Source organism: Genypterus blacodes, unplaced genomic scaffold (genome assembly GCF_046128005.1).
Source record: "Genypterus blacodes isolate CSIRO-AG114 ecotype Tasmania unplaced genomic scaffold, CSIRO-AGI_Gbla_v1 ptg000637l_1, whole genome shotgun sequence".
Taxonomy (NCBI): Eukaryota; Metazoa; Chordata; class Actinopteri; order Ophidiiformes; family Ophidiidae; genus Genypterus; species Genypterus blacodes.
The window spans coordinates 25001-37406 of record NW_027467348.1 but is presented as its reverse complement, the minus strand read 5'-3'; the positions used below and the strand labels follow the sequence as shown (position 1 = coordinate 37406).

The window sequence follows — 12406 nt, the reverse complement described above, 5'->3', positions numbered from 1 at the left end:
TGTAAACAAGTGGACACTGTAGTATTGAGGTCTTCTTCTTCTTCTTCTTCTCCTCCTCCCAGCGGCGGTGTGTGGGCGTGGCTCTCTGTCGTCCCTGCGGCTCTTGGATTTGTCCTATAACGGCTCGGTTGGTGACGACGGCTGGGCCGCTCTGTTTGGTGCAGGAGGCCTGACGGCGCTGGAGGACGTGGATCTGAGCCTGCGACCTTTGACCTCCGCCCCTTGTCCCTGGCTCCCTGCGCTGCTCCGCGCTCTTCCCGCTCTGCCTGCACTGGCTCGACTGGCGGCGCAGCGCTGGACCTTTGGAGCAAAGGCTGGACAGCAGCTGGAACACTGCATGAGGAAGAGGAGCGTCCTGCTGGAGTGGGATCCTCCCACCGCTGACCACATGACATCATTAAAGACCAATCAGGACCCAGAGGGCAGACGGCCTGAGGAGTGAGGGAGGAGACTGTGAGACTTAAGTTTGGTACCAACTACAAAACCTCCAGACCACAGCGTCACAACCTCAGTGTGAGACAGAGCTAAAGCTACATAGTGTCCTGATCTTCATCATCTTCATCTCCCTCATCTCCTTCACCTCTGGCCTCTGTGTGTGTGTAGATGTTCTTCTCCTCTTCAGCTCTGCAGGTCTCTGATGGACCCTGATGGATCCATGTTGTTGTTTCTTCTTCCACAGCACAAAGATAGAAGTTCTGCCCTCCCACAATAAAAGCTCAGCGTCTCTCCTGGATTCACTCAGTGTGCTGTGTGATGATGTAATGAGGCTCACACCCCCTTACATCTCTGTTCTTCTTCTTCTTCTTCTTCTTGTAAACTCACCTGGACCTTACTACAGGAGAGAGAGATTCTCCAGCAATCGTTTTATTTTGTAATATCTCTGCCACTTTGCTTTAATTAATATAATCACATCCTGACTGACTGATGAGTTTATACTTCATAAGTGTAGATGTGTGTTTGTGCGTTCATCATGTTCCATGTATGTTCATGGTTCTGTTTGCTTAAACAAACCTGAGAGGTCAAAGTTTAGAGCTCAACAAGTTTATTTCATCATCGCCATGACAACAGAATGCATTAAGATGCAAAAAAGGCCAAGTTGATGCTTTGTGCTCCTCCAGGTGTCATGTCTGTGCCTCAGCAGAATGATTGATCAGTTTGTTCGATCAGGTAAACTGAAGCTGCTCCGGCTGGTTCAAGGCTTTGTGGGCGTGTCTGCTGTGAGGTTGGAGGCGGGGCCATTGTCTCTAGTAGTAACGCGTCTTAAGCGTTGGAAGACTTCAGCCAGAAGAACTTGGCCGTCCACCTCGTAGGCGCTGACGTCCGTCTGCTCTGGAGGGAGGCGGCCGCTGGATATGAGCTCTCTGAAGACCTGAGGGGGCGCAGGTGAGCACACGAGAGACTGTGTGTGTGTGTGTGTGTGTGTGTGTGTGTGTGTGTGTGTGTGTGTGTGTGTGTGTGTGTGTGTGTGTGTGTGTGTGTGTGTGTGTGTGTGTGTGTGTGTGTGTGTGTGTGTGTGTGTGTGTGTGTGTGTGTGTGTGTGTGTGTGTGTGTGTTACCAGGCCCACAGGCTCTTCTTCCAGCTGGTTTCCCCAGATGTACATGTGGGTCAGAGTGCTGTTGACTTTGACAGCCTGAGCCAAAGACAGCAGACCGTCTGTCCCTATGCTGTTCCTGCAGACAGACAGCCTGACACACACACACACACACACATATATATTACTCCTGATAAAAACAGATATTATATGAGATTCTCTCTCTCTCTCTCTCTCTCTCTGGGCCTCACTCTGTCAGGCTGCAGCCCGGTCTTGTCAGCGCTTGGCTCAGGTTCTCTGCTCCTTCATCCTGGATGTGGTTGGAGGACAGATCCAGGATGTGCAGGGTGGCGTTCTGCTGCAGCAGCTCGGCCACGAGCTGAGCAGCGTCACAGCTCAGGAGGTTACTGCATGGAAAACAAGGTCACACAGTGAGCAGGTGTGCGTGTGTGTGCATGTGTGTGTGTGGGTGGGTGGGTGGGTGGTACCAGCTCAGGTCCAGGTATCTCAGGCTGTGGTTGAGCTGCAGACCTGCAGTGAGCCTCTGCAGCCCCGAGTCACTCAGCCCCATTTTCCCCAAATGGAGCTCAACCAGACTGCAGTTCACCTGCAACATGAGACCACAATGCTCCGCCCACTCCTCCTGAGAGAGACAGTGATGACAGAGACTCTGTGTGTGTGTGTGTGTGTGTGGTGTGTGTGTGTGTGTGTGTGTGTGTGTGTGTGTGTGTGTGTGTGTGTGTGTGGGTGTACCTGGTGGCTGAACAGCAGAGGCCTGCTGATGTCAACACAGTGAAGACATGTGTTGCTTTTTAAAGCAATGGTGAAGGCGATCACACTCTGAGTGCCCTGCAGACACACACAGACACACACACACACAGACACACACACACACACAGCTGCTAATTTGAATGCCAATTGACTTTCAACCTTAGTTCTTTGGATACTTAAGGGAATTTTACTGCTTGTTAACTTCTGAAGGTGTGTGTGTGTGTGTGTGTGTGTGTGTGTGTGTGTACGTGTGTGTGTGTACGTACGAGGTCACAGTCGGCCAGTTGCACCTCCTGCAGAGTGTTGTTCACCTGCAGCGCACTGGCAATGTGCATTGCTCCAGTGTTACCTAGTTTATTACCCGACAGACTGAGGGCGAGCAAGGAGCTGTTACACTGAGAGAGAGAGAGAGAAGAGAGAGAGAGAGAGAGAGAGAGAGAGAGAGAGAGAGAGAGAGAGAGAGAGAGAGAGAGAGAGAGAGAGAGAGAGAGAGAGAGAGAGAGAGAGAGAGAGAGAGAGAGAGAGAGAGAGAGAGAGATTTGACTTCTGACATATTCTGTAAAATTACCATCATAAAGCCTTATTGTGTGTGTGTGTGTGTGATGAACCTGCAGGCTCTCTGCAAGGACTTGAGCTCCGTCGGCCTGGATCTGGTTGTACATGAGGTTCAGAGAGCTCAGTGCTGATTCCTGAAACATAGAGGCTGATGGTTCTGATGGTTCTGATGGTTCTGATGGTTCTCTTTCTTTGGGTTTCGGGTTTTCCCGGCTGGAGCACTTTGGACAGTTACTATCTGCTCTTCCTTCTATTTGCCCGATGCTACAGTGCCCCCCAGTGGACAGTCTGGGTTATGGTTACAGGTCCACCCTGGATTAACTGTTTACATCGGAATTGAGATGTGTGCTTTGACAAATGAGTAAATGCAAATCTCTTTATATCAAACTGTCTTCGTATCGGATGAACCCGTGACCAGCAGGTGGCGCGGTTTGGTGCCGTTTACCTTCATCAGGGCAGCGAGGTGCCGGACCCCCTTATCTGTGATGAGGTTGTAGCCCAGATGGAGTCCTGTGGACCCAGAGCACAGAGAGCGGGTGAGGATGCGATCACAGCAGTTGTTGTCTTGGTTGATGACGTCGTCGCTCACCGGTCAGCTGATCTCTGCTTCTCAGGCTTTGTGCCAGAGCGAGAACATCCCGGTCATTGAGTCTTTGAATGCGTCTCAGCCGGTTGTTTCCCGTCAGCTTTAAGGTGAAATTCCTACCACACACACATCGGAATATAATGAATTAAGTAATCAATCGATCATTTATGCTGCGTTCGCGTGCAGCCCGAGAGCCTAATCATAAACTCTTGTTGATTCATGAGCATTAACTTGTGCCTTTATTTCACCCTAAGCTGAACTGTTCACCACATAAACATGCGTCTTCTATGTTAAGCAGTTGACAAATCAACACGCAGACAGTTATCCTTCTTTCCACATAATGTCCGACTACACCTGAATGCACCATTAGCATTAGCTCCCGTCCAAACTTGACGCTAATGTTTGTACATGAATCCAACATGGCGGAGCTTCCTGTCGCACTCACGGCTCCGCGCTCCGCCGCAGAGCCTCTAACACCGCCGGGTTTGGACTCATCTCGTGTTGTGCGCAGACAGCGATATAAACTTCTGAAAAAGTTTTGGGAGCCATAGCGAGCTGACTGGGTGACTGTGTTACCATGGCTACGTGCCACATACGAGCAACCAGGACGGCGTCCCGCGAAGGACAAACCCGCTGGAAGTGAAAGGACACTCAAGGGACTTAGAGTTCTAACTACATTCATAGAAGCAGGGAGAAGTTTGACCTTTGACCTTCACACTCTTCATGTCAGATTCTTTTTAATACACAGAAAAACTCACAAGTTCCATTTTTTTTCCTTGACTGGTTTTATTTTCTGGTAATATTTGTATAAAGTGATAAACTTCACATTATTTCTGTACAGGCGATGCTTCTCTAAAATACAGATGAAGAGGAGAGGCGGAGCAAACAGAACAGAACCCAACAGAACCCAACAGAACCAACACCTCACACTTGGAAGAACTGATTTGCTATTACAGCTAAAGAAAAAAACAAAAGAAAGAAAAGCTGCGTTTGCGTGAGCCGATCATACGTGTGTGTGTGTGTGTGTGTGTGTGTGTGTGTGTCGTATGTAAACACAGACATGTTGACTAACCGGTCCAGCCTGAGCCGACCTCCTCAGGGTTCTGATCCATTTAGCTCCAGATAGAAACCAAAGCCACACTAAGCTGATGATTAAGGGGACTTCCCTGAAATAAAGACCGGACCCAGGATCACAGGAGCATCAGAAGGGGCGGTGCCTACTGTCCTGACCCAGAGGAAGTCCCTCCCAAAGGTCTGTCTGCTGTTCTTTCTAAAATATAACTACATCAAAACAAACTGAACCATCTTCACTGAGAAGGTTCCAGATTTATGACTGCAGCTCTGCTGATGAAAGCAGGTATTCTATGAGATGCTGAGTGCCATGATGAGCTCAGTACACGCGTGTTTCTGTGGTTCACATGTTTCACACTCAGACTCCTGCTGAGAGAAGAAGAGGAGCAGAGCAGCTCCTCACGCTGACACAGCTGGGCCGCCTCCTTCTTCACTCAAACGTTAGGTGGGATTAGTGAGGGGGAACACGGGCCAGGATGACCTCTGACCCCACAGCAGCACCCCAGCACTCCAAACGGGCCTCCGGTCCAGGCCTCTGGTCCAGGCCTCTTATGTTGGTCAAGGTGCTGATGAGTGGAGAGCGCCGCTTCCCACGATCCGATTGGTTAGTTTGGAATGAGAGCAGCCTGTGTGTGTGTGTGTGTGTGTGTGTGTGTGTGTGTGTGTGTGTGTGCTGAGGCGTTTCCATGGCGTCACTTTAGTGCCTGAATCACTCTCGTCTCAGTTTAACGTTCATGGAAACGCCTCAGCTGTACAAACCAGAGCCTGAGTGGATCTGATGACACGTGGCTCCCAGGATGCATTGTGATCGGACCTCATCCAGCCAGGCCCCCACCCCCTCTGCTGAGATCCCACCACAATGCAGACGGCACCCTGGCTCTGTGCGGCGTGGAAACGGAGCCAAAGATCCACATCAGGAAACCAACAAGACATCAGAGAGACGATCCGCCGCTGTCGGCTCAGAGCGCCGTGGCTTCATACACACCAACACTGGAACCAGAGTGACCTTTGGCCCGGGCGGGGCTCGGGTCTCACTGCTGGGGGGCGTTGTCGACGGTCCTGATGATGACGATCTGCTCCAGGCCGGGGGTGGGGGAGGGCGCCGGCCTCAGCTGCTCCACCAGAGCGTGCAGGGTGTCCGAGTTGATGGTCTGCTCCTGGTCGGGTTCAAAGGTCACCTGTTCGGGGCCGGTGATGGCGGCGTGAGCGGGCTCCGTCTTGAAGTCGTGGATGGCAGCTTTAGCGGTGGGCGTGGCAGGATCGGGGTGTTCTGGCTCCGCCTCTGGGACCGTGGACAAACCTTTACCTTCAGGCGTGAGTTTGCTCTGAACGAACGCCACGGGATGACTGGAGGCCAGGAGGACCACTGCACACACACACACACACACAGTGTACAGGTCAGAACACACACACACACACACACACACACACACACACACACACACACACACACACACACACACACACACACACACACACACACACACAGTGTACAGGTCAGAACACACACGCACACGCACACACACAGAGACAGACACAGACACACACACACACACACACACACACAGTGTACAGGTCAGAACACACACGCACACGCACACACACAGAGACAGACACAGACACACACAGAGACACACACACAGAGACACACAGAGACACACACACACACAGAGACACACACACACACACACACAGAGACACACACAGAGACACACACACACAGAGACACACACACACACACACACAGAGACACACACACACACGTGTACCTGCTCTGGCTCTCTCCTTGTGTTGTCCTCACTTCGTCAGCGTGAGCCTTCTCCTGGTGCTTGATCATGTTCTTCACACTGGCAAATCTGTTTCCACACAGCAGACACTGCACACCAGAGTTCCCCTCTACACACACACACACACACACACACACACAGAGAGCTCTTTACCCATGTGCTGGTGTGTGTGTGTGTGTGTGTGCGCCCTGATGAATGATGGCGTTGAGCTCACCTGGGTGGAGTCGCCTCATGTGCTTCTTCAGCTCAGAGGAAGTGGCGAAGCAGGCGTCACAGCTGGACTGGGAGCATTTGTAGGGAGTCTCACCTGGAACACACACACACACACACACACACAGGTGCAGCAGCTGGTTACTTCCTGCTCCGTCTCTTCACCTGCAGGTTTGGCGCCTGGTTCTCACCGGTGTGTTTGCGTGCGTGAGCGATGAGCGAGGAGGAGACGGAGAAGGACATGCCACAGAGGTCACACTGGTACGGCTTCTCCCCCGGTGTGCCGTCTCTTGTGATAGGTCAGCGTGCTGGACTGAGCGAACGCCTGGCCGCAGACGTCGCAGACGTACGGCTTCTCACCGCTGTGCAGCCTGGAGGGAAACCACACAGCTGGACTCAGACCGCAGCGGATCCTCAGGAAGATCTGTAGCAGGCAGGAAGTCAACTCAGAGGCCTACCTGACGTGGATCTTGTAGTTGGAGGAGGTAGCAAACTTGAAGCCGCAGCGCTCGCAGGTGTAGGGCTTCTCCTCGCCGTGGTGCATCCTGCGGTGAGCCACCAGCTGGCACTTCTGAGCAAAACACTTGTCACAGTCTGTGCAGGTAAAGGGCTTCTCACCTGAGAGAGAGGAGCGGAACATTCTGGACATCAGCATGGCTGTGTGGAGAAGAAGCCACGCCCACTCAGCAGGTTTACATGACAACGGACTCAGGACATTCACAATGGCAGATATGGGCGTGGCCTAAATGGATGGATACAGACTGACTTGACCTGAAAGAGCTTGTTAGCCTTGATGATGACCTCAGGCTGAACAGGCCCCGCCCCCTCCCCCCCCCCCCTCACCTGTGTGTATGCGCAGGTGAGTCTTCAGCTGTGTGGCCTGTCTGAAGGTCTTGGAGCAGAAGATGCAGCTGAAGGGCTTCACTCCTTTGTGGATCTTCTCGTGTCTCCTCAGGCTGCTCACGTCTTTGAACAGTTTGTTGCACTCGGTGCAGAACAGCGACTCCTCATCCAGCTCCTGCTTCATCTCCCCCAACATCTCCTCTCCATCTTCCTCCTCCTCCTCCCCTGCCTCACTCTCCTCTTCTTCCTCCACCTCCCTCTTCCTGCTGCCACGCCCCCTTCCTCTCCCTCTCCCCCTCCCCCTCCCTCTCCTTCCCTCTCCTCCGCTCAGTCTGGCCTTCTTCACGGGCGCCTCCTCTTCCTGTGAGGGGCTCCAGTCAGCTGACATGTCCCCAAAATCCTTCCCGCTAGCGTCGGAATCGTCTGGAGAAACGTCGTCGTGTTTGCTCTCAGTTCTTCCGGATCCCCGCCCCCTCCCCCTGCCTCTCCCTCGGCCCCTCCCCCTGCCTCGGGGCGTGCCTTCAGACGAGCTGCTGGGCGCCGCCTGCTCGCCGCCGCTGAAGCGTTTGGGCCTGCCTCTCTTCCTGCCCTGGCCCCTCCCGACGCTACGAGGAGCTTTTGGAGTGTAGTCTTCATCTTCTGCGTCTGCGGCGCCCGCCTCCGCTTCCGGCTCTCTGCCCTCCTTCCTGCCCTCGTGCCCCTCCCCCCCTGTGGAGACGATGGACAGGGCGAGCGGTGAGTTGGGGCTGCCGGCGGAGGCGGGGCTGGGCGGAGCCGGGTCGGCCTCCTTCTCCCCCTCTGACTGGGACGCTCCGCCGGGGTCCGAGCCGTGGTTGTCCTCCAGGTACTGTGTGGCCTCAGACATGCCCAGGAACACGGCCGCCCGCCGCACCGCGCCCTGTCTGGTGCTGAGAGCAGGAGCAGAAAGTTCACAGCACGTCACCACGCTTTCATCCATGTTGTTATTAAAGATCAAAGCTCTTACCTGCTGACGTTCATCTGTCCTGTGTAAACAAACTCCAGCAGCTTCTCCAGAGCGTATCGGCTGACTTTGTCAGGGTCCAGGGTCGTGACCTCTTGACCCCTGTCGGCCTGGGAGGAGAAGTACTTGCTGAAAGCAGCCAGAATGTTGCGGTGGGCTCGGAACTCCACGTCTCTCACTACTATGGTTATATCGCACAGGAAGTCCATCTCTCGCTGCTCGTGCAGGCGCTGCAGCAGAAGCTTTCCATGGCTGCTGGTGTGAGTCATGGCGGAGCTGCAGGGTCAAACAGGAAACAGTGGGAAGGTTCAGTGCCAAGAAAGGATTTAGTCTCTCTGTCTCTCTGCTTCACTCAGGAGGAGACAACCTCGCCATACTGACTGTGATCTAACAGGTACGGCCATGTTCCTCTGCCCTGAGCATCACACACACACACACACACACACACACACACACACACACACCAGTGTGTTTATGTTACTCACCTCCACACGTGACGATCCAAAGTCTCAACTCAAAGATACTAAAAGAGAACAAAAGGTCAGAATGATGAGATTAAAGGAACAGAATGGGCAGAATGTTTAGATGAATACGTTCTGACAAAACTACAACCAAAACAAATCCCTGTCCTGTGACGTCTCTAATGTTCCTGTGAGCTGCACAAGTTGGCGCTCAGCCTGCTGACGCCAGCAGCGCGGATCAGAACCGAATGAGACGAAACCCAAAGCGCTTCATCTGATTTTCATAGTGAAACATTTAAGAACCCATCACTTAAAGTATCTATGGATCTATATGCAATCTGTGCGCCAGCGGCTCTGACAGCTGGCGGTTTTGTAAAATAAAAGCTCCCGCCCGCTTCCTGACCAGGCCTCTAGCTTGTGCTAATGCTAACAGCGGCGCCGAGGACGGATTAAAACATCTCCTGGAGGTGGTTTGGCGTTACGGGCGCCTTGCTGGATATTTGAGCAAACAAACAAACCACTTCGCAAGTAATTATGGCGCCCCAGCGTTTCATTCGAGCAGCAGCTCTGTGAAACTCAAGCTAACTATTTTTGAATTCGCCCATAGTGAGAAAAGCGCGGAAAACATTGTGCTCTTATTTCGAAGGTTTGACGGTTTTTTTTTTTACCGGTGATATCGACGTAAGTTAGCACAAAGCGTGGTAAAGGCTTATTTCAGCGACGAGACGAGCAAACGTGAAATAAAATGTAAGAAAACATTAAAACTAAAGCACAGTTTGAATCCAGTGGGTATTAAATAAAAGCAGAAAACTACCTTCTAATATCCGTGTTCTGCAGCCATTACCAAGAGACCGTTGGAGATCTCGCGAGATGTTGCGGTGCACCAAAGATGTTTTGTTCAGTCAAGATGATTCACATCTCTCCTGGAAAACTGACGTCAAAGAATAAAACGGAATTAAAAAGTACCATGCACGTGTGAGTGACGACGTTTCCAAAAGCGTTTCTCCTCTAACTCGCATCGTTATTGAAAATTGTGAAGCCTGCGTATCAATCCCACTCTTCCTGCTGCAATCCCACTCTTCCTGCTGCAATCCCACTCTTCCTGCAGCCGCTCAGTGTATCAAACTAAGATCCGTCTTTACAAGTTTCTTTAATCGTCTAATCATCTCATTACATATAAATTGCAATCTATATGAAATGTCCGTTGTAAACTGTAGGTGGGCGGTATCGATTCTGTGGAATAAAGTGTAGTTTTACTAAAACCATACGTTCCTGGTGAAAGCCCACATGTTTTGGCTATGTCTCCATTGTACCACTAGATGGGAGTGTTACCGCGTAGTTTGTTTACAACGCAGACACTAGAAGGAAAGATCTTGTAGGTTCAATATTGACAAAGTTGTAAGAAATTTTGAAATACTAGAGACAGGTGTAGCGTTTAATTTGTAGTGGAGGTGTGTGTGATTCTCTTCAGGTGTGTGCATCTTTGATATGGGCTCATTGACTGAACTTCACCTTAGGACGCTCATCAAGTTCATGAGATTGTTTTGGAAATAAGTTCATTTATTGAAGGTGAAGTAAACATTTGAAGAAGTTGTGTTGTTCTTCTGGATACTTAACCCTTTCCTCACGTGACTCACTCATGTGCACACTTCCTCTGGGTTTGTGTAGGTGTAGCGTTTAATTTAACAAGATTTTACTTGTGTAATGTCAATACCAGCAGCTTTTCAACATTCGAACATTTGTGCTATTGTGAGAAACATTAGAAGGCTGCCCCAGAGTGAAGTGGGCCTCTGGATACACTGAGGACAAGACAGAGCCAGAACACTGCAGAGACAAAAGGTTACATGATGATAACGTATGCAAACACACACACACACACTCTGCCTCTCTCTCTCTCTCTCTCTCTCTCCCTCTCTCTCTCTCTCTCTCTCTCTCTCTCTCTTCCCCCCCCCCCTCTCTCTCTCTCTCCCTCCCTCTCCCACCCTCTCTCTCTCCTCTCCCTCTCTCTCCCACATAAACACAGCTGTTCTGACACATTGATTATGTGCTTTGCCTGATTGCAGCCATCAAGTTAGAAGACAGAGAAAGCACAGAGGGAGCTGTGTGTGTGTGTGTGTGTGTGTGTGTGTGTGTGTGTGTGTGTGTGTGTGTGCGCGTGTGTGTTTACTGTGTTGTTTATTAGAGGAAGCTGCTTCAGCCCAGTCAAGTTACAAAGTGACGACACTACCCGGAAGTTAAAAGAGTTGCCGCATAAAATAAAACGCGACTGCACATCTACTGCTGGACAAACTCGGAGCCATGGAAACAAACATTAAAGCCACTCACAGGTTTAAATCTTTAATTACAACTCTAAACTTAAAATTAACTCCAACGTTTCAACTCATCACAGAATCATCACAATAGATAAAGATCTATTAGCTCTAAATCATCACAACCACAACGCCTGCGTGTGTGTGTGTGTGTGTGTGTGTGTGTGTGTGCACATGATGACATATAGAGTAGAAGTGTAATATGTCTTTCTTCTTCTTATTTGCTATGTAGGAACAGCACCGGAAGTCCTCCCTGCTGGCTGCTGCTCCCTCATATTCACTCTTGTACCTCTAATATCATTGAGTTCAAGAACCTCAGGAACCCTGAACAGGCTGCGGCGATGTCTGAGGTTTATTTTGAAATAAGTCGCCGGAAGTGCGGGTATGGTCAATGAGACGATCATGAGGTTCTCAAGCTGCTGGTTCAGTGTTGAGGCTCTCAGACGGTCCGCTGCCTTAGACTCGCTGCTGCTCTCTCCTCACACACACCTGCAGGTAGGAACGCTTAGCTTCACTGGACCCCCCCCCGTGTGTGTGTGTGTGTGTGTGTGTGTGTGTGTGTGTGTGTGTGTGTGTGTGTGTGTGTGTGTGTGTGTGTGTGGTTGTAAAGTTTTCTGCCGGTGCCGCAGCAGAGGCGCGTAATTGTCGCTCCGTCGTTGCGGTGCGTAAAGTTGCCGTGACGCGGTGCCGGAGCGCAGCGCGGTGAGACCGGCTGATCCGGAGCCGAACCCGGGCCTGCGGGGAGTCTGGTGGCGAGCAGGATCAGGTCCGACCAGTACCCGGTGTGTCAACATGAAGCCGCTTCCTTCCCGGTAACTTCCTCTTCATCACGCTGAGGCTCGAGCTTCATTAAGGAGTCAAACCCTCAACCTCAGCTTTGCTCTTCACTCTCACTTTCATGGTTCAAAGTCTTTACGTCATCTTTCACACTTAGATCCAGTCAAACTACGCGGCGCAATAAGCAGCTGAGTAACTCAAGCTGAGGCTGAGGCTGAAGCTGAAGCTGAGGCTGAGGCTGAAGCTGAGGCTGAAGCTGAAGCTGAGGCTGAGGCTGAAGCTGAGGCTGAAGCTGATGGAAGCAGCGTGTCAGTTTAAGGGTTAAAGATGGTGTGACAGAATCCCTGAAGTGAAGCCTTTAAACTGAAGAGTGAAGCTGTGAGCTGTGTGTTGATGTGAGGATGAGTGATGAAGAGATGAAGGCTTTGCTCTGCATTGATTCATGAGTGACAGCAGAGAGTCTGCAGTTTGCTTAGAGACTTAGTTTGTCCTCTGAAGAGAAGGCAAGGATTAAAGAGCGCC

General features: G+C 51.3%; 1 protein-coding gene and 1 pseudogene across 1 annotated transcript; both read right to left on the bottom strand.

The window, feature by feature from the left end:
* Positions 1-1124: 1124 nt before the first annotated feature.
* Positions 1125-4024, bottom strand: LOC142990652 (leucine-rich repeat-containing protein 34-like). Its single transcript, XM_076140499.1, has 10 exons — positions 3890-4024; positions 3448-3560; positions 3304-3368; positions 2912-2992; positions 2570-2698; positions 2286-2381; positions 2021-2175; positions 1784-1939; positions 1557-1686; positions 1125-1369 (listed from the first exon to the last, which is right to left on the bottom strand). Exons 1-10 carry the CDS (start codon positions 4021-4023, stop codon positions 1193-1195), a joined length of 1236 nt encoding a protein of 411 aa, XP_075996614.1. The 5' UTR covers position 4024; the 3' UTR covers positions 1125-1192.
* A 198-nt stretch (positions 4025-4222) lies between these two features.
* Positions 4223-8612, bottom strand: LOC142990654 (uncharacterized; annotated as a pseudogene).
* Between the last annotated feature and the right edge of the window lie 3794 nt (positions 8613-12406).

Coding starts and splice junctions, on each gene's coding strand:
- LOC142990652 (XM_076140499.1), bottom strand. CDS start 4,023: ATGGTAACACAGTCACCCAGTCAGCTCGCTATGGCTCCCAAAACTTTT. Junction 3,369..3,447: donor AAGCAGAGATCAGCTGACCG/GTGAGCGACGAC, acceptor CTGGGTCCACAG/GACTCCATCTGGGCTACAAC. Junction 1,370..1,556: donor AAGAAGAGCCTGTGGGCCTG/GTAACACACACA, acceptor GCGCCCCCTCAG/GTCTTCAGAGAGCTCATATC.